Source organism: Thamnophis sirtalis, unplaced genomic scaffold, assembly GCF_051295495.1.
Source record: "Thamnophis sirtalis isolate CommonGarterSnake01/CBP01778 unplaced genomic scaffold, rThaSir2_p1.2 scaffold_3, whole genome shotgun sequence".
NCBI lineage: Eukaryota > Metazoa > Chordata > Lepidosauria > Squamata > Natricidae > Thamnophis > Thamnophis sirtalis.
In genome coordinates this window covers 157464787-157485665 of record NW_028261383.1, presented here as the reverse complement: position 1 = coordinate 157485665, position 20879 = coordinate 157464787, and the positions used below count along the sequence as shown (strand labels likewise).

The window sequence follows — 20879 nt, the reverse complement described above, 5'->3', positions numbered from 1 at the left end:
TCCTGTTTTTTTCACCTAGAAACAAAGTGAATTGAATTTCTGAGTAAAGGATCCCAGTGCTTCTAGTAAAAGTTAAGACCTTTGTAAAATTCTTAAAAGAGTTTCACCCTGTCTCCTATTTCTACACAGTTGTGTTATGTGTAATCAGTTGCTTTTGTTTTTATTTGAGTGATTTGACGAAAATATCCTTACAAGTCCTCTGTATACTAGAAATGCTGAATCTTTGCTAGTTCTCCATTAAGAAAGAAATAAAAATACTAGTTCTTCTTTATAGATAGAAATCAGAGAGTTGAAATGTGAGAAAGCCTTGAAAAGTTGGAGGAAGCAGATCATGGCCATTTAAAATACAAAGATTTTTATTCAAATGATTTGAAGAATTTTCTATTCCTTCTTAAATTGGCTTGGAACATCTCATATATTGATACAGTCTTTGCACACATGTACATTTTTCAGGTTATTTCCCAACATAAACCCTTTTTTCTCTTATCATTAAGTTATGCTTTAGCTATCATATATCATACATTTTTGTGCCTTCAGTTCAGTTTTGATTCTTGACAACTACCTGAACTGGTCCCTGCAGTTTTCTTGGCAAGATATCTCTGTTTGCCCTTGTTTCTTTCCTAGAGCTGAGAGAAAATGACTGGCCTAAGGCGATCCAGTTGGCTTCATGCCTAAGACAGGTCTACAGCTCATGGTCTTCCAATTTCTAGCCTGATATCTTAACCAGCAAACTGGTTCTCTTATAACTTTGGTCACTCACAAAAGTCTTCATTTGTACTGAGGCACGAATGGCCAAAGAGATAATGCCTATAGTTCAATTAAACCATACATACACATATTTTGCCTTTAGTTTGTCCCTTGGCCTGCATTCTGTCAAACTTGCTAATTCCAACATTCTTAATTGTTTTACTTGTACATGAGTATCATTGATAATTTCCTATTCAGCAAGATTGTTGCTTGCGAGTACAGTTCATGTTTTGATTGTAGAGTCTTGGCATTAGTTATTACATTATTTTACTTGGACTGGAATGGACCTGTTAAATATTATCTTCTGTGCTAAAGTGTGGCTAATTTTTGTTGTCTTTAGATATTCCAATGTCTGTGGGTATAATAGATCCCAGAGCAAATCCAACACAATTGAATACAGTAGAGTTTCTTTGGGATCCTTCAAAGAGAACTTCCGTATTTATTCAGGTAAATCGAGAAGAGTCATGTTTTGTGAGACAGATAGCCATATAAAGATAGATAGATAGATAGATAGATAGATAGATAGATAGATAGATAGATAGATAGATAGATAGATATAGATATAGATAACTTACAGCAAGCAAAGTATTGATTACTTTATTCTTGTAAATTTATGTATTTTTTATACCAATAACGTGTTCTTCTACCATGCATATAATGTGACAACATCTCTTTAAGTGTACATAGTGAAGGAACATGATAAGATTTGAATAGTTAACTTAAAATATTGATGCTTGGAGTACAAGAGAACAGAACTTAGAAAATACTACAGAACATGTGTGATTAAATGTGCTTTGTGCTTTGACTGAAATATTGTAACCTAGTTATCATGTAACCTATATATCCCATCACAATAATAAATTCACAGTCTCTTGTTTTTCCAATTTTTGGGGTTGGATTTTCTATTATTGTATTTAAACATATGTGTTAAAGTTAGAGATTCTGCTATGCCATTGTTTGTTTAATTAGAATTTGTAGAATATTTATTCTGGAGTTACAACTGGGGAAATACAAGTCAAACGCAAGCCAAACTCACTATAATGCAATGTGTAAACCCAGCCTGTCTATTGACCATCCTTCTTTGCTTTGATGTAATTCTTGACTAAGAATGACTAACTATAATTTAGGATTCATAGTTACCATGTTTCAATTCAAAACAGCATTGCTTTTGTTTTAAGATCAACTTCTTCATCACAAATGGTGAAGGTCTCTGGAAATTCTTGGAGCTTCAGTAAATGTTGAGAAGTTCATAAATTAAACAATAATGCTACCCAGCTATCAAAATTGGTAAACTTACCGTTCATTTTATGACGTTTTGAGAGAGGAGCCTAACTACTGTAATTTAATCTAATCTACATGACAAATATTAGAAAGGGAGAAGAAAATATCAGACCTTTTCAGAAGGTCTGATACTACATTTAGGCAATTGAGAAATTTAGAACTGACATACAGTATATAATATCTGATCTATTGCTGATCCTTAAACTCTAAGGAATAATGCGTACTCCCTTAGCTTTACACCTTGTTGACGTAGGTAATTATTAGAAGCATGAAATCTCAAAGCTATGAATTGCTGAACTTTCCTGCAAAGTTCATACGTGAACTGTGAAATGAATTTATTTCTGAAGCAGAAGTTAATATTCATCATGCAAACTAACACTCCTAATAATGTGTCCCCGGAGCAACTCCCTCGATCATATTCCTGAAATTATGTGGTGTTCCTTTTGCTGCTACTTCTGTCTCTTTTTTTCATCTTAGAACGTCTCGTCATAGACGCCTTATGGTTCTCAAGGGTAAAAATAACTAAGGGAAAAGTAAAAAGAGAAGTGTAGATTTCACACACACACACACACACACACACAAAAGCCTTCCAGTGTCCTAGGTGTTTGTGCTTTCTTTGTTTTACACTGTTCGCATATCCTTATGTCAAGGAAAACAATGTTTCACTTTCCATTCCAACATAAATGCATACCATTTTTACACAATAAAGCTTTATACATACTGATTAGAATTATTATTTGTTTTAAAAAAGATTAGAAGCTTCTAAACAAAGCAAGAACAAACTAACCCAGTTTATGTTCCTTGAACTTTAAACAGTATTTTCAGTGTTGTGAATTTCGTGTATGCATTCGTTTCCTTATATTTTATCACGGTTAAAATATTAACTTAGTTGATACATATACAGACCTAGAATTTTAGACCAATGTGGTTTAATTAATGTGATCTGAACCATACACATATCTTAGCTACAGTAGTGAATTGGAACATCCCATTAAGCCAGAAACTAAAAATCATCATTATGGCTTGGCTTAGAACAATGTTTAAAGTCACTTAGTAAAATAGTAAAATAACTCTCATCTTCCTTTCTCCTGCTTCTTTCTTTTCTTGCTCAATTTCTGTTCTTTTCCCAGTCAAAATAGTGCTCTGTCCAGGATCCTATCATGGCTTCAGAGCATTGTTAGCATTAACTTGGTGCTAGCAGTGATAAAAATCATTATGTCTGTAAGGCTGAGGAAAGGAAGTACCACATTTTTCCGAGTATAAGATGCACCAGACTATAAGATGCAGCATGTTCTGAACAGGAAATTTTTTTTAAAAAGTTTTTGCACTTTGCAAAAACAGCCCGTTTTTCACGTTCTCCCCACCCCCCAAAAAGGGCATGAATAGCCCTTAGGAGGTTTGTAAAGTGTTCCTGGGAGGGGTGGGGCAAAAAATGAGCAAAAAATGGCCTGTTTTTTTGCGAGAAAATGCGGCAGTTTTTTGCCACAAAAAGGGCATGGATAGCCTTTAGGAAGCTTATAGAGTGCTGCTGGGGGCTGGGGAGGATAAAAACTGCCCATTTTTCACTCATTTCTGCCCTCCCCAGCCCCCAGAAGCTCTCTGAAAGCCTTCTAAAAGCTATGCACAGCCATTTTGGTGAAGGGGCGGTGTTTCAGGAGGCAAAAAATGCTGTATTCAGTGTATAAGACACACCCAGATTATCAGCCTCTTTTTTGAGGGAAAAAGATGCATCTTATACTCTGAAAAATACGGGGTACATCTCAGTCTTATGTCTTCCAGATCTTTTACGAGATTATGGAGTTTCAAATTGGATATACCCGATTGAAGTACAGGTAGTCCTCAACATATGACCACAATTGAGTCCAAAATTTCTGTTGCTAAGTGAGACAATTGTCAAGTGAGTTTTGCCCCATTTTACGACCTTTCTTGCCTCAGTGTTAAGTGAACCACTTCAGTTGTTAAATTAGTAGCACAGTTATTAAATGAATCTGGCTTCCCCATTGACGTTGCTTGTCAGACGTTCACATGACCCCGGAACACTGCAACCATCGTAAATATGAGTCAGTTGCCAAGCATCTGAATTTTGAACATGTGACCATGGGGATGCTGCAATGGTTGTCAATGTGAAAAAGTGTCATAAATCTCTTTTTAGATACCATTGTTAACTTCGAATGGTCACTAAATGAACTGTTGTAAGTCAAGGACTATCTGTACTTTCTTGCTGCATAGTTTGCTTATTATAATAACTTGGGCTGTGCGTAAGTTTTAGAAGAGAAATAAATGACATGTTTTGATGTACCCCAGGCGTGATTCCTGTTCTCATCTATGGTTGTTCTTCATTCTCTTTGAGGGACATGCACATATGGTTTCTGCGTAGATGTCAAATATGGTGTATTAAGCACATTTTTTAATTATGTTTTTGTTGGTTAGGTCTAGTATTTTGCCAGGTTGGTTTAAAGAGAGAATGCAACTATTAACACTTTGCAGAAAATGCCTCCCACCCTCCATGGCTCTTTTATGTCCCTGCGATCTTGGTTTGCTAGGCAGATAGAATCTCAGGCTTTGTTAGAACTGACTTGGACATACACTGAAAGTTTAATTATTACTCTGAGTTGTATGAGGATCGCTATTGCACTGTTGCAGTTTGGAGCATATTTTTGGCTCTCTTTTACAGGTACATTGCATCAGTACAGAGTTCACTATGAGGAAGCATGGTGGCGAGAAAGGTGTGCCCTTCAGAGTCCAGATTGACACCTTCAAAGAAAACGAAAATGGGGAATACACAGAGCATTTGCATTCTGCCAGTTGCCAGATCAAAGTTTTCAAGGTATTACCTGTGTTTTATGATACATAATGCAAGAACAGAAGCTGGAGAACACAGATCCTGATTTTCTTAGCATCCTGCTGCTTAAAAAAAAAAAGCTTCTGGGTGTTAAATTATTTCATAAGAAGAAAAAACAGAATTGTGGCATTTCTGGTGTACATGTTCTTGTTCAGGCCTTTGGGGTCTTAAATTAAGTTTTTGCTGTGAATAATAAAGATGGCAGGGCTATCTGGTTAGACAGGTAGATCAATTAACTGACTTAGCAATTGTTTTCTTCTATTGCCCTCAATCTTGGATAGAAATATTTTTGTCCAGTTCATCGCTCACCATCACATGCCCAAAGTATGTATGTTTCTATTTACCAATCATTGCTTTAAGAGCAATTGTTTATTTTGCCCAACAGTGATTGATTGCTTATTCTTGTAGCCCATGGTCCTGTGAGAGATTATTTCCACATCCATAATTTAAAGATGTCTTACCTTTTTTCTTCTGCCCACTCATATGTCCATTTTTCTCACATGTATATTTCAAATGGAAATATCATTGCCTTAACTGTTCTGATATTTCTTCTCATAGAAATATTCTTACCTTTCGTGAACATTTTTTTTTAGTTTTTCATTGCTTCCATCCCTACTCCAAATGAGATTAATCTTCTTTATTCTGTAGAACACTGTCCATCCTAGTTGTTGAGGCCAAGGAAACAAAACTACTGCCTTTCCTTCTTTGCTGTCAACTGTGAGTTCTCTAAACTTGCTGACTGACAATATCTTTTCTTTAATATTTATTATTAGTTCAAGTTTTTCACTAAATATATATGTGAGCAATATGCCCCCCTTTTCTCACTCTCTTTCCTATTGTGATCTGCTGTTTTTCTAAATTCAATTATTACAGTAACCTCTTGTTTTTTTCATTCAACTTGGCGTCCTAGCACCCCTTTATCCTTAATATAGACCACTATTCTAACATGATTTAATGTTCAAATGTTTTTCTGTAGTTTAAAATTAAGCAAAGGGGAAACTTTGTTAAACTCTCCTGCTTTCTCTTATTGTCCACTTTATGTTGGCTATCTGATGTCATATCCTTCTGCCTTTTCTTAAACCTGCCTATTCATTTGGCATTTCTTTCTTTATATATGGCTCCATTCTTCATTAGAAGATCTTAATCAAAACTTACTTACATTATTGTTGTTAAAGTTACAACACTGAAGAATAACTTTCCTTAAATTACCATTTGCTGTTGGAAAGATTTCAGATTTATCACATTACATTGTCAAAGTGTGCTCATTTGGTTTTAATTAATTCTCTGACTTTGTATTGGAAAGCCTCTGTTAATATTAGGCTGAATAATTTCTTATATGAAATGTGCTTTTGGTTTTTTTTTAATCTGTTGGTTTTCTTTCTTCTCTTTTATATCCTTTTATGCATGTTAATAAAACTAGTACATTTATCCTATCCAGATAATCCTGCATTTGCAAGTTCTTCTATTTTTACAACTTTTGCATTCTAAATATCCGTTAATAGTACAGGTAACCCTTCACATGTCATTTAATAACTGTTCAAAGTTACAATGTTACGACATCTCAGAACGCGTAAAGTGCTTCTGGCCACCTTAATCTTATTATGCTTTACTTATTATGCTTTAATATTACTTTGACAGTTTCAATTTTCTCTTGATTTGTGGTTTTAATGTTCCATGTTCCTATTGCATGTGTCCTTGTAAAAAGTAGTCCTTTCAGTATGATAGCACCATCAGTGACCAGAGATCCTTGTGCTTTTGTTGATTGGATCCCATCATGCCATTTCAGGTCTCCTTGAGAAAATTCAGGGTTCTTCTTCAGTAACTAAAGCAGTGCTTTTCAATGTGGTGCTCTTATCACATGACAACCAAATTTACAAATGTTTCAGTTATCCCAAAGGCATTTTTTTCAGGAAGCAATTGGATTTTATGGTTTTAATGAAGACGTTTCGCTTCTTATCCAAGAAGCTTCTTCAGCTCTGGAGGGATGAGAAGCAAAATGTCTTCAGAGAAAAACCAGAAAGTCCAGTTGCCTCTTGAAAAAAGCGCTTTTGGGACCACCATGACCTGGATGACTGAGAATCTCCATAGATGTGTTTCAGTTGTGTCTACACAGTTTCATGACAACAATATAGAAAGGATTTGCCGCCTTCTAGCTTTAATTTTTGGAATTCCTTCTTTTAAATGGCACTTTCTCAGGACTGCTCTTACTCTCATTGTGGATACCTTCGCATTTACTTTTATCTTTTCAACTTTATCATCAAGGGAAGCCATACCAGCAGTTTCCATTCTAATCAGCATCACTCTTACAATTGCTGTATGACTCAGCCTAAGTGCTTATGAGTGGGAAGCTAGGATTCTAATATCCCTAGTTTTTAGATGTAAATATAATGAGATACAAGTCTGAATTATGTGTGTGTGAAGTATTGGATTACATCCTACAAAAGAATTTGGCATTCTTAATTTGGTAAGAATCGTAAAATGGGAACATATGATGGTTTTAATCTAATTCAGAACACAGGTTTTGTGTGCTAAATCACATTAGGCAGTGGGGAAGTCACATTTGCTGTATATCTGAGGCAGTTTTACACAAACATTCAAGAGCAAAAGATTTTGTAAAGTGGGTAAGTGATCTCCCACCTTCACCACTTTTATTCCATCACCAAATGCCAAGACATTTTTTAAAATCAGAAATTAGTGTATGCCTGAAGAGAAAATTTCCACTGGGCAAAGGATTTGTATTCTTTTGCTCTAAAAATAACATCCCATTAGTCTGTGTGCATCTGGGGCATGCCTGGTGAAGCAAATTGTTCCTCTGTGGTCACTTTTAGTTTAACCTGATGATCTTGCAGATAGTACCCACACTTCTTGGGATGTAAAAAAAAAAAAGACTACTTGTGCATAATCTTGTACAAGGTGAGCACTTCTGTTATAACTATTCAAACAGATTCTACGATGCTTGCATAGATAAGCATCTACAGTACAGGACTTCAGAAAGTGCAGGGAGGCAGCGGAACTGGTTTTTCATGTTTCCATTAATTTTCAGAGTGAACTTTTACACCCAGTAGAGGAAGTGCATGTTACCATCTCTTCTGGACAGTGCTATGTCCTTGTGGGGATTAATGGGAAAAAAAATATTAAACATACACATCAGTTTTCTTATATCTATGCCATTGAAATACTTGTTTAACTCAGAACAAAGTTCACAGCCTTTTGCCGCACGGGAGTGGGGGGGGGGGGACGACAAAGCAGCAATTTCTGCAGCAGAACCTACATGTATAATATACACAAGCTGTCCGGAATTGCCTTATAGGGGAAATGGGCAGCATAAAAATAAAATAAATAAATAAAATAAATAAAAAATAAAGAACAGCTTTGTTAGCCACTTCTAGATGAAAACATCCTGACTAGTTTCTGAATAACTTAATAGGCACTTGGGCGGAATTCTACCATGGCAGACCCAAAATTATATAGCCAGTCCTGCTAGTTCTTCCCTGGCTTTATACTTTGGAGTAAGTTATAAACTTGATTTTACACAGTAGCTGAGCCAATATCAAATAAACCATGTGATGGTTTATCCAACAATATGAATCTAACTTTTGTCAGTGCTGATTGTGAGATAAAAACAGGATCTTGAATTAAGCCTGGGAGGGCATTACTTGGCTTGGCTTTCTACTGCCTCTCAAATACAGGAGTTTATTTTTATTTATTTATTTGACATATGGCATGAAGTATTTGTTTACGGGAGGGAGGGAGAGAATGATATGTGAACAATACAATATAGAATATATTAAAATAAAATCATAAATTAAGTATAGACTACATGATAATACACCACGGCCAATCTTCTGTCTTAACAGAGTAGCTAAAGTCTACACACACAGCGACCAAACTGAATATTGCATCCCTCATGGTCAAAGGCAGCAAAGGCAGCAATGCAGCAGTTAATGGCAGAGGAATCACAACTCCTTATTACTGCCAAGTGTCATAGTGTATTTATATATTCTGTTTGTGCATCACAAATGGACACTGTGATGTCCCCAACCAGAGGGAAAACATCATCTTTTCCTATGTCTTACACATTAGTTTAATAAACATGTTTAATTTCCAGCCCAAAGGAGCAGATAGAAAACAAAAGACCGACAGAGAGAAAATGGAAAAGCGAACTCCTCATGAGAAGGAAAAGTACCAACCTTCATATGAAACAACAATACTTACAGAGGTAAAAGACAAAATCTGTGAACAAAACACTTCGGCTAGGATTCAAGAAAGAGGGTTGTTCGTATGCTCACAGTGCTGTATTACTAATCAAATACTAATTTAGATCAAATACTGGTAGGATTATAAATCCGGCTTTCCTAGTTTAACGCCCTTAGACACTGTTGAATTACAACACCCTTATACAGTAAGCATAGTTATTTATTTTGAAGATAAGATGTTTGGAAAGGATGAAAGCTCAGTTAAATTAGAATTTGAGGGCTGTAGTAAAGAGATACTAGTGTTAAGCAGCCAAATAAAAGAATGCTAATGACTGAAAACTAATAATGTCTCTCTAGGAATCAAGCTTGGCTCCTAGTGATTTTACAGATGTATCCATATGGCTTTCTTCGCAATCATACACATTAATCTATCATTGTCACTTTCTGGAATTATTATTATTTTTTAAATTCCCTAGTCTAGCCAAAAGCCCTGGGATTTGGGATTTCCTGGGATCTTCCATTCAAGTATTAAGCAAATCTGATTGTGTTTACCATTCCAGGATCAAGTAGTTGTTTCAACACAGATAAGCAGCTGAGGAGTATGCTCTTTCACACAGAGAAGGTTATTGTGCCATGCTATTAATATCTCCTCAGGCCTGTTAATATGTATATTCTATAGATGCATGACAAACAATAAAATAATCCCTAAAGTGGGCTATTCAGTCTTTGTGTTCTCCATGTTGTTTTCAAGTAAGATTGCTGGCAGCCATTCCTTCTATGTTAGTACATCATTGCATCAGATTCCCAGATTATAAATCACTGGTGCAACTGTTGTATTCGTAAATAGCAAAAGGTGTTAACCTGAGTCACAGTTTGATTAAAATCAATACCTTTTGCATAAGAAGAATACAAGCACAATCAGCATTACTTCATCCCTTCCAACTAGCATGAGGATTGGTGCAAAAAGATGCTTTTTCAAATACTCTAGTATATCAATTTTATGAAAATAAACAATTTTTCATAGTTTCTGTTGAGAAGCAATCTAAAAGCAACATGGAGCATACAAAGATTGCATAGCCAACTTTAGGGATTTCTTTTGAAAAAGCCCAGTTGTACCTTTAACCTCAAAATAAGCTTTGTTTGCTGTAGCATTTCCGAAAGGAAAGCTTTAAATTAGAGCTTGTGCTGCTAGCTTAGAATGAACAAAATGATTCGAATAAATGTATACCATATTTTTCAGAGTATAAGACACCTTTTTTCCTGAAAATCTGGGTGCATTTTATACATTGAATACAGCATTTTTTGCCTCCCAAAGCCCTGCCCCTTCACAAAAATGGCCATGCATACCCTTATGGAGGCTTTCAGAGAGCTCCTGGGGGTTGGGGAGGGCAGAAATAAGCACAAAATGGGCCGTTCCCCCCCCCAGCCCCTCCCCCCAGCACTCTATAAGGCTCCATAAGGCTATGCATGCAATTTGTTGGACAAAAAAACGGGGCCGTTTTCATGACAAACGGGCCGTTTTTGGCCCACCCCCAAGGAGCACTCTGCAACCCCCCCCCCTAAGGCTATTCATGCCTTTGGGGGGGGGAAACGGGCCCATTTTTGCGAAAAACGGGCCGTTTTTGGGAGGTTTGCAGAGTGCAAAAACTTTTTTTTTTCCCTTTTGGAAAGCTCTTTAACTGATTGATATGGTGCTGTGCCAGCAGAAACAAAGTCTTAGATGCTGCAGATTGTCAGCAATTTCCTTCTCCAGCACATGGATAAATACACCTGAAAACATCTACCTACCTGCCTACTCTCTCTCTCTCTCTACCTACCTACTGTATTTCTCTCTCTCTCTCTATCCCTCTATCTTCCAACCTACTACCTCTCCCTAACTACCTATTGTATTTCTCTCTTTTTTTTTCTATTTCTCTCTCTCTCTCTATCCCTCTACCTACCTACCTACACTCTCTCTCCCTACCTACCTACTGTATTTCTCTCTATATATATATTTCCCTCTCTCTCTCTCTCTCTCTCTCTCTCTCTCTCTCTCTCTCTTTATCCCTTTATCTACCTACCTAACTACTCTCTCTCTCCCTACCTACTTACTGTAATTCTCTGTCTCTATCCCTCTATCTACCTACCTACTTTTTTTTTAATTCGCCTCTTCAAAACTTTGGTGCGTCTTATACTCTGAAAAATACGGTACTTTTCCTCAGATAAATTGGATGTGCTTTTTTTCCCCCTTTATCAAGAGCTGGAAAAGTGAAAAGCCATAGAAGCAAAGGGAGGGAATGCAGATTACATTCATATTTATCACTAGAAAATATGTGACAGAAACATTGTGGAACATTAGAAGGGTATATATTTTTTCTTCCAGTGCTCTCCATGGCCTGAAATCACATGTGTCAACAATGTGCCATCACCTGGTTTTAGCAGCTCTCACAGCAGTTTCTCTATCAGTGAAGGGTAAGTATATGCCTTTTGCCTGCATATTTTTTTTCAAAGGCCTCTCTATTTATTGGTTTCTTTACCCTAAGATTTAGCAATTTTTTGAGGCCTTGGTCATCTTCTCTTGCCTTTGCATTAGTACACCCCTTCCTCCCCCCTCCTAAAAAAAAGCATGGGATAAAAAGAGTGAATGTTCAAGAGAATGGATATTTTTCACTTAGAAAAAACCTGTTTGTGGGAAGGTGTATTAGCTTGCAGGGATAGAGGTGCTACTGAAACTAACCTCATTATTAAAATTCTTTTCCCAGATGTCTCTCAGGCAGCCTGACTTTTATAAATCAGATAGAAAATGAGGAGGATATTAATCTTGAGCAGCAGCAGCAAACGCAAAAGAGCTTTTTACTCTGTCTTTATATAAAAATAGAAGAAAGGAAAGTGGTTGCTTTTTCCACTTTTGAGCAAAAGTCTAGCTTTCCTTGTTGGCTGGAGGTTTTTGAGTTAAGACGTAATGGTTATTCAGGGAATCTTTCAGCTTCAGATTTCCTGCATCCAGCAGGGAGTTGGACTAAATAGCCTGAAAATCTATTTCAAAACCAAAACACAAAGTGTTACATTCACACGACCTTTAATGATTTTGTAGGCTACCCTTACCTTCCATCTTAATAATTGTCATTAAGATTAATTCTGATAAAAGCTTGAACCTCAGTGATGCTTAAAAGGAAAGGCCATGGAAAGGTCATGTTTTTTAGTTGTTCTTTTTAACTATGATTCTGTTAAACTCCTGTCAATCTTTTTGGCAGGATATGGGATATTTAAATAAGATGCCAAGAAGAGAAAAGCAAAATTCAGGTGCTTTTTCTGTTTTGTTTTTCTAAAACTAGGAACGGGTCTCCAAACCACCAACCTGAACCTCCAGCTCCAATTACAGATGTACGTTTTAATTCACATTTCCCGCTTCTTTCTCTTCTCTACCCCACTGCTGACTACAGGTGGGCATGGGATGGTCTGATCTAGCTGACCAAAGGGTTCTTTTCCCTGAATTATCTCTTCCTGATGCAAAATGCTGCAACGTGATTCACAGTGAGTCTTGCCATCAAGGTGGACAAATGATTAGCCTGAGGTTACCATGGAGCCCGCCCGCCATTCCTACATGGGTAGAGCCAAAATGTGGGAAGATTTAAGGGGAAAATTGACACCTTAAACTGTGCAGATGCTCATGGCATCTATTTTGCCTCTTTAAACTCCTAAACCACCTTCCTAGAATGGGTCCTGCCTCCATCCATTTTTGGAGGGCTACCCTCAACCTGCTATTCAAACTGGCCAATAGAAGTTACAAATTGGTATTACTCCAAGGCTTCACACGTAGCAAAAACACTGCAGGTTTAGTTGGAGGTTTCACGTTATATTTGGAGATGCTGAGAGAAAATTGTGTATGAAGTCCCAGTTTCAAAATTTAAATGTGGTAATAGTTATCTACAGTAGTTCTGTAATCAATCTGCATTCTTCTTGTAGAGAAGCAATTGAATCTCTTTTCCTCCCCTCCCTCCAGAACCTCTTGCCAACATCCACACCTCAGGAAGCTCAGCAGTGGCTGCACCGGAATCGCTTCTCAGCTTTCTCACGGCTTTTCACAAACTTCTCAGGTAAAACCAACACTTTTTTTCCCCTTTCTCTTTGATAACTGGGAGAGGCCTTCTGAATTTGCATCCTTTTATTTCCCTGCCACCTTCTCTTAACCCTCTCCCTTCATGACTTGTCCCCTCTGAATTCCTTTCAGGCTAATGCATTTGAATAGTTCTCTACCTTGAGGATTATCTCACCTTTCCTGTCCAAATGACACAGGGGCACCATTTTGTATCGGCTTTTGGTTATGGCAGTACAAATGAGCTGCATGTTCTGGGCAGATAATGCTGCTTAAATGTTTGGAGGGAGAAGGCTTAAAGAAACCTTATAATCCCCACCACTTAGCCTGCACAGATTAAAAAAAATATACCCTACCTCTTCATATCTGAAACAGGCAAAGGACCTGGGTCTCTTCTCTTTCATCCCGTGCCAAAAAGGCAGTGATAGATCATTTATGACCTGGGTAATAATCTCCCCCTTGCACACCATGTATCTTTTTACTTAATATTCAGATGCACTGGGCTCTGAAGCAGAAATCCTTTTTTTAGATTAGGATGTGTTGTTATTTTCTTAAGTGCTGTAGATGGTGAGGAGCTGAAATAGGAAGATTGCTGGAGGGGGCAGGGCCACATTTTTCATGGGGCTGGGGGAGGGGAGAGATTGGCAGAGCTTTTAAAAAAAACTGAAATAGCCTGCAACTCAGTACATTCATTTTGACCTTTGTTTGAGCGGAAAAGCAATGAATAAATGAATTGAGAAAAATAAGCAATTGTTGGAAATAAGGGGAACAGAAATGAGGTTTGCACTGTGGGTTAAGTTGCCCTCATTAATGAAGAAAATTGGGTGAAATAACCTGTTACGGTGAGTTATTTTTTAAAAAAAAGTATTTTCATCAATTGCACTCTTTCTTTGATGAGGAGGCCCTTTAGATAGTCAATCCTGCACTGGTTTCTTTGGATTTGATTATTGCAATGCTCTCTACAACGGCTGCTCTTAAAGACCACACAAAAGGTGCAGCTGGCTCAAAATGCAATGGTGTGAGCAGTAATAGATGTGTCTCAGTGTGTCCATGTGTTAATGCTTCTCTGCGAGACACATTGGCTGCCAGTTGGCTTCTCAGTTGGCAATTCAAGGTGCTGGTTGAATACCCATAAAGCCCTCTATGACACAGAGCTTTGGATATCAAAGAGTGCTTGTCTCTAATCATTTCTTCCAAACCAGTATTTTCCAGTGGAGAGGGTGCACTCTATGCCCCCTCCACTATTTATTAAATTTATATGCTGCCCATCTCACTAGCCAAGTACATATTGCTGTCCTGTGTGATCTTCTCTGTTGTGGCTCCCACTCTTTGGAAAAGCACCCCTCTCTCCCCCCTAGATAAGGTTCCCTCTCTCCTAGGATTCTGGAAAACTTTGAAAATTTGACTTTGGTCCCAGGCCTGGGGTTGATAACAACAACAATAACAACACTAATGCTTCTTATCCCTTTTCACTTTCAAAAAAAAAAAAAAATCTTAGGGTCAGACTTACTGAAATTAACCAGAGAAGATGTCATACAAATATGCGGTCCTGCAGATGGCATCAGACTCTTCAACGCGTTGAAAGGACGGTGTGTATCAGCCAAATGGACTTTACACAGTTGAAGCTTTATGTGTGCTGGGAAGTACTGAAACAAACATGCCTTTTTCCCCCAATTGTCTTTTGATCACTTTTTGGCACTTGGCTGTGACACTTTGCTTATTTATAATCAATATTGATATATTACTCCAGAAGAGCACCTCTTCTATAGAGTGCCTCTGTGAAGCAGAAGAGAACACAAATCATACTAGGATACTAAATAAACTTGATTATTACAGCATGTGCAATACAGTCAGGATGAGGCAAATTAGAGAAAACCACAAATATATGCCCTTTTTTTGGCATTTTAGAATTCAGTTATGTAGCTTTTCATTTTCTTCCTTTTGGTAGCCAAGTATGGGCAAACATGAGCGTATATGCTTTTTTCATTAAATAAAGGCTTGCTTCTTAATTTCCCTTCTTTTTAAAATACATTTTGGATATCCCCCACCACTTCCTACTGGCCACGTTTGAGGTGCGACTAGAGCAGGCTTTAATAATGTGCAGGTTTCTTGGATTGTTAATTGTCCTTCAGGTGAATAAAAAGCAGATATTCCCAGATGAATAGCAGCTTCTGGCAAAAAAAAAAAAAGTTTTCCTAATGTCACATCATACCACCAAGTTAATGTACCAGTTCTGATTGTTCAGATAGGACTGGCTAAAGTGGGGTGGGGGGGAAATGCTGTAGGCTTTGTTGGTTTTATGCAGCGAACGGGCCAAAAAAGAAGAGAACCGCAAGGGTGATTCTCCCCCACCCTGGAAACGCTTTTCACTGGATTGATGTACTGCTTGCTTCTGCATCAGAAAGCTCCCTGCCCTTGCTGTTAAGGGGATGTGTGCAAGATCTCATGAGACCGCAAGGATGCTGCCACAGCCACACCTTCAAAGGCCAGTCTTCGATCTCCTCATTCAGTACCATCATAACTTCAAACAGCTGCTGCTTTTGCAGCTTTTTTGAAAAAAAATAAGCAAAGACTACTTGTTTTAAAATACTCCCCTCTACAAATATATCTTATTAACAACAGCTACAGTACGATTTAAATATGGGCCAGTTTTGTACACTACGTAAGGGTTTGCGTCACCATATTAAGAGCACACAGGCATTGTTGCAACCCTTTTTATTTTATAAAAAGTTTTGTATCTTGTTAACCCCCCCTTTTTTCTTTGTTCACCATGGTATATTTATGATGCCTTTATTTTCCTTTCACTTCATAATATGCATATTTCCTGTCTACTGCTGAAGATTTGCACTAGTATGTCTTTCCTCTTTCTATTTCATCTGCATACAATATCCCCCCGCCGTTTTTTCCCCTTTCTACTCAGTGGAAGTACTGTGTGACCTTTCTGCATCTCATTTCAGTATCCCTTTTTCTTTCTTTACATTTCTTGGGTTTTTTTTCCCCCTGCCTCTCCCCCTTTACTTCTATTTCTCTTCACTGAGTTTAGTAGAAAATGGTAATAAACACTGCAGCTCAATTGGGCTTCAGCAGAATGGAAAAAATGATGCCACCCTGCTGCAGAAATGTGATTATAAGATGATGCAAAATGTGGAAGAATGGATTTTGCCATCATAGCCACCCAATTTAATGTTGAGAGTTCTTCCATCTCATCACCATGTTAAATGTGTCTACATAGAATAGAAAAAGCCCTTAAACATGCAATGTTTATGTGAGGGAGGGAGTGCCTGCAGTAAAATATTATCTTTGGATAATATTTATCCCACAATAATTCAAGATGATTTGGATCTGCTGAGTGACTTCATGACTTCATTTTCCCATAAGGCTAAATCAAGATTTCTCTACATCATGGTTTACTGAATAGAAAACACCCTGGTTAGACTTACAGATTGAGTCATAATGTGGTCTCTGTGATTTTGGCTTAGTGCAATGTGTAATTATGGCTTGTTTAGTGAGCCGTAGTGAAACAAAGTCCAAATTCATTTTTAGTCTTACTGATAAGCAAATAAATTATGACCATTTCATCTTCTGAGCCAAACGTATGTGTGTAGGTGCTCATATGTAATACATTAAAACATTAAGATTTATCTTTCTGGCTTCCCATGAACTTTGAGTAGCCTCCATATATAAATTCTGCAAATGAAGGGCAAGAGATCAGGCAGGGAAATAAAGTAGGAAATTACCTGTTGATTTTGCCTAAAGCTTCTTTTTTATTTATTTACATTTGCGGTCTTCTTAACCAGCATCCTGGACACAAAATAATCCTAGGAAAAGTTTTATATCTTATTTTTTGAATGTATAAACTAATCAAATTGTGGTGATCTGCAAAATGCTGTCACAACAGTTCCTTCCTTTTGGCTAGTGCCAGTCTTGCTATTTTATGAATGATTGATTAGATTGTAAGGAATGTGGTGTGCTTCATGTTGTTTCCTTTGTTGCTATTGGTGCTAATGTTTTTTTTTAATGATGCCTTATTAAATGTTTGGCAGTTAACTAACAATATTACTTCCTCTGAAATGTTTTTGTGCAAGATGAGGTCCAAATGAAGCTCAATAAATAGTCAATTGGTGACATATCCATTTCCTCCCCTTTCATTCAAGAGTCATTACTCATATTCCTACTAATCCTGGAGAGTGCTTGTCTTCTTTTCTTCATAGGATGGTACGGCCAAGGTTGACCATCTATGTTTGTCAAGAGTCACAACAGTTGAGAGATCAGCAGAAACATGAAGATGGGGATGCAGCCAATGGTACTTTTTTCGGTAAGGGCATTGGGAAGGTAAAGGGTAAAGTCTGTGTGTGTGTGTGTGTGTGTTCGTAGATTTTAACGGGTATAGGTATGCAGGTTTTGGTGTATTCGGGTCTTTTCCCATGTAAGATTGAGAGTATCTTGGGGATGTTTCAACGAGGTCCCACTCACCATCTTCAGGCTGGTGCCTTCGGCTTCATGGTTATGCGAGCAAAGCGTGATTGGAGCTGCCATCTTTCTATAAATATTAGTGGGTGTGTGTGGAGTGCTGGCTTTGTTGCTGTAAGCGGGTTGGTTGGCTGTGTTGTTACATCTTGATTAGTTGATGGGGTTGATACATGCAGATTAGTTGGCTGTTTTTTTTGTAACATCCTGTGTGGCTGAGGTACTAGCTGTGTGCCCATTAGTCTTTTGTGTTGTAACCACCTGGGTATTGGGCTGTATGATGACATCCTGAGCTCGAGTGTAGTGATATCCCAAGTCCTGTGCTGCAACATCTTGGGAGGTTGGCTGCATTGTGACATCCTGAGCCTTTGCGTTGTAACCTCCTGAGTTCTGTGATGTAATGTCCTAAGCAGATGGCTGTGATGTACTGAAGATGGCGACTGAGACCTCGTCGAAAAGTCACCAATATACTCTCAATCTTACACGGGAAAAGACCCGAATATGCATACCTGTACCCATGAAAATCTATGAAAATTATTATTCAAGAGAATAATTATGGAAGCTATCGAAATAGAGAAACACTCCCACAACATGAATAAACGTGATGATACCTCTCGCCTACCAGACATCTGGAAACCAGCCCTAGTCAACAAATGGGCCCCACCCACCACCCCGGCCGTTACAACACGAAACAATGGACACACAGCCAGCACAAATCAGCACCAATCTACCAATCATGATACAGCCACACACCCTATCAATCCACTTACTGAAACAAAGCCAGCACTCCACACACCCCGACCAAAATTAATAGAAAAACGGCAGCTCCTGTCATGCTTTAAGCCCAAAACCCAGCCTGAAGATGGCGAGTGAGACCTCGCCAAAACATTGCCAAGACAATCTCAATCTTACATGGGAAAAGACCCGAATACAACAAGACCAGCAGAGATATATTATTTGTAATGGGTTCATCACTTCAAGAAGATGCTGGACCTGTGGTGATGGGAATGATGGTATAAGTTATATCAGTGATCAGTGTTGCAGTTTAGTTGTAGTTCATTTTTGATTTTGTTGCACCAAAATTTCTCAATTCCATTCATCTGCTTAATTCTAATATGAGCCCACTGCTTTTAAAATATTACTGCTATTATATAAATCTGATGACAATTTTCTATCTTCTGTATATCATAGAGATTACAATGTCTATTGAAAGAAATGAGACGTATTCAAACCGTTATTTATTAGTCAGGGAATGTGTACATTTGTTTTGAACAGTAGAGTAAGATTATAGGAAAATTGGTTGCAGAATCTGAGAAAAATGATAAAGAAAGACAGTATTGCCATTTGCTTTTTTAAAAGCACTTTCTCCCTCCATCCTAGTTAAGATCAACTATTCCTACTTATTCATTCTTATTGATTCTGCAGTTTACCATGCAATCTACTTAGAAGAATTGACTGCTGTAGAGCTGACAGAAAAAATAGCCCAACTCTTCAGCATTTCCTCTCAACAAATCAGCCAAATCTACAAACAAGGGCCTACAGGGATTCACGTACTCATCAGTGATGAGGTAAGAGTAAAGTGGTAGTCTGAAGTTACTTAGGAGAAGCTTAGGAGTTTAATAATGTTGCAGGCTTACTCTGATTTCTTATTTGAAAAATATGGAAATTTTCTTCATTTGCCAGATTATAAATTGCAGTGAGCCATGATGTAGTTTGTATTCATTTGGATTCTTAACATCACATGAGGGGCACACGTACTAAAATTGATGCCATGGAAAAACTTGTCTATTCACCAAACAACTCACATGATTGCCTTTCACAAACATTCGTTTATTAGAAGGCACGCTGGTCCACCAGAATCCAGTCTGTTCTCCCAATAAGACATTTGTAAGATATAAATATATTGCTATGAACAGATACGATATTCAAAGCTATTTTTAAAAAAATCATTTCAATTTCTAGGGTGGCCCAGGGCCGGATTTAGATGAAAAGAGGCCCTAGGCTATTCCACTTATGAGGCCCTTTCACCTCCCATTTTTAAGTTTGTAAATTACATGAGAGACAATAAAATACATCATTACTGTGATATATATCAATATATATCAATATATATAGCTGGCCTCCTGACGGAGGGTAGCTCTGCTCTGCGGCAAAGGCAGTGAGGCCGGATTTAGATGAAAAGAGGCCCTAGGCTATTCCACTTATGAGGCCCTTTCACCTCCCATTTTTAAGTTTGTAAATTACATGAGAGACAATAAAATACATCATTACTGTGATATATATCAATATATATCAATATATATAGCTGGCCTCCCGACGGAGGGTAGCTCTGCTCTGCGGCAAAGGCAGTGAGGCCAGCCGCCTCCCCTGCTGCGCTCAGCTGCCCGGCTCAGCCCCCTCGCCCTCACCTGCCTGGCCGCTGGTGGGCTCCACATCGACAGGGCGGCTACTGGGAGCGGCCGCGCCTCTCACCCGACCGCCAGTGCCGGGAACGTGGGCGGGCTCCAGTGGTGGGTTTCAAAAATTGTTCGAACCTACTCTGTGGGTGTGGCCTCCTTTGTGGGAGTGGCTTGCCGCCCAAGTGACCGGATGGGAGTGGCTTGCCACCCATGTGACCGGATATGAAGATGCCGACGACACTTGTCAGAACCACCTTAAATTACCTCACACACAGCACTGGCATGCATAAGAATAGGATGTAAACTTGTTTTTAAAAGGCATCTTTGGTTTGCGTTAAAACAACTTCAACACACGCAATGTTCTGATTGCACCACAAACGCAGTAGTCATCCTTACCTTTCACAGAGGCACTGAGTTTTATAAATATGAGCATGATAGTGTAGACTAATCATATCCAAGGACCAGTGGTGGGTTTCAAAAATTTTTGGAACCTCTTCTGTAGGTGTGGCCTGCTTTCCAGGTCCACTGGTGGAACCTCTTCTAACCGGTTCGGTAGATTTGACGAACCGGTTCTACCGAATAGGTGCGAACTGGTAGGAACCCACCTCTGGCGGGCTCCCCAACTGCCGCGGCACTGGAACGATCTTAACCAATACATTTTTATGTTTATTAGTCATATGCATAGAATTTCTCCTTATTTTCGGTTCAGTGTTTTAGTGTTCACTGTTTTTAGAATAGTGTAATTTTAATTTTGCTAACAATTTGAATGTAGGCCCCTCTTGATCTTGAGGCCCTAGGCTGAAGCCTAGTTAGCCTATAGGAAAATCTGGCCCTGGGTGGCCCCTTAAATGATACAAGTTGGCTTAGAAAGA

The 20879-nt window shown here is 38.3% G+C and overlaps 1 protein-coding gene across 1 annotated transcript in view; it reads left to right on the top strand.

The window, feature by feature from the left end:
* TFCP2 (transcription factor CP2) overlaps nt 1–20879 on the top strand; it is a 45309-nt gene that overhangs the window by 17356 nt on the left and 7074 nt on the right. The window contains exons 6-14 of the mRNA XM_014071601.2: nt 1088–1194; nt 4703–4855; nt 8979–9089; nt 11429–11517; nt 12381–12429; nt 13049–13142; nt 14640–14730; nt 17353–17456; nt 19034–19176. Of these exons, the coding sequence (XP_013927076.1) occupies nt 1088–1194; nt 4703–4855; nt 8979–9089; nt 11429–11517; nt 12381–12429; nt 13049–13142; nt 14640–14730; nt 17353–17456; nt 19034–19176 (941 nt within the window). The remainder of the gene's footprint in view (nt 1–1087; nt 1195–4702; nt 4856–8978; nt 9090–11428; nt 11518–12380; nt 12430–13048; nt 13143–14639; nt 14731–17352; nt 17457–19033; nt 19177–20879) is intronic.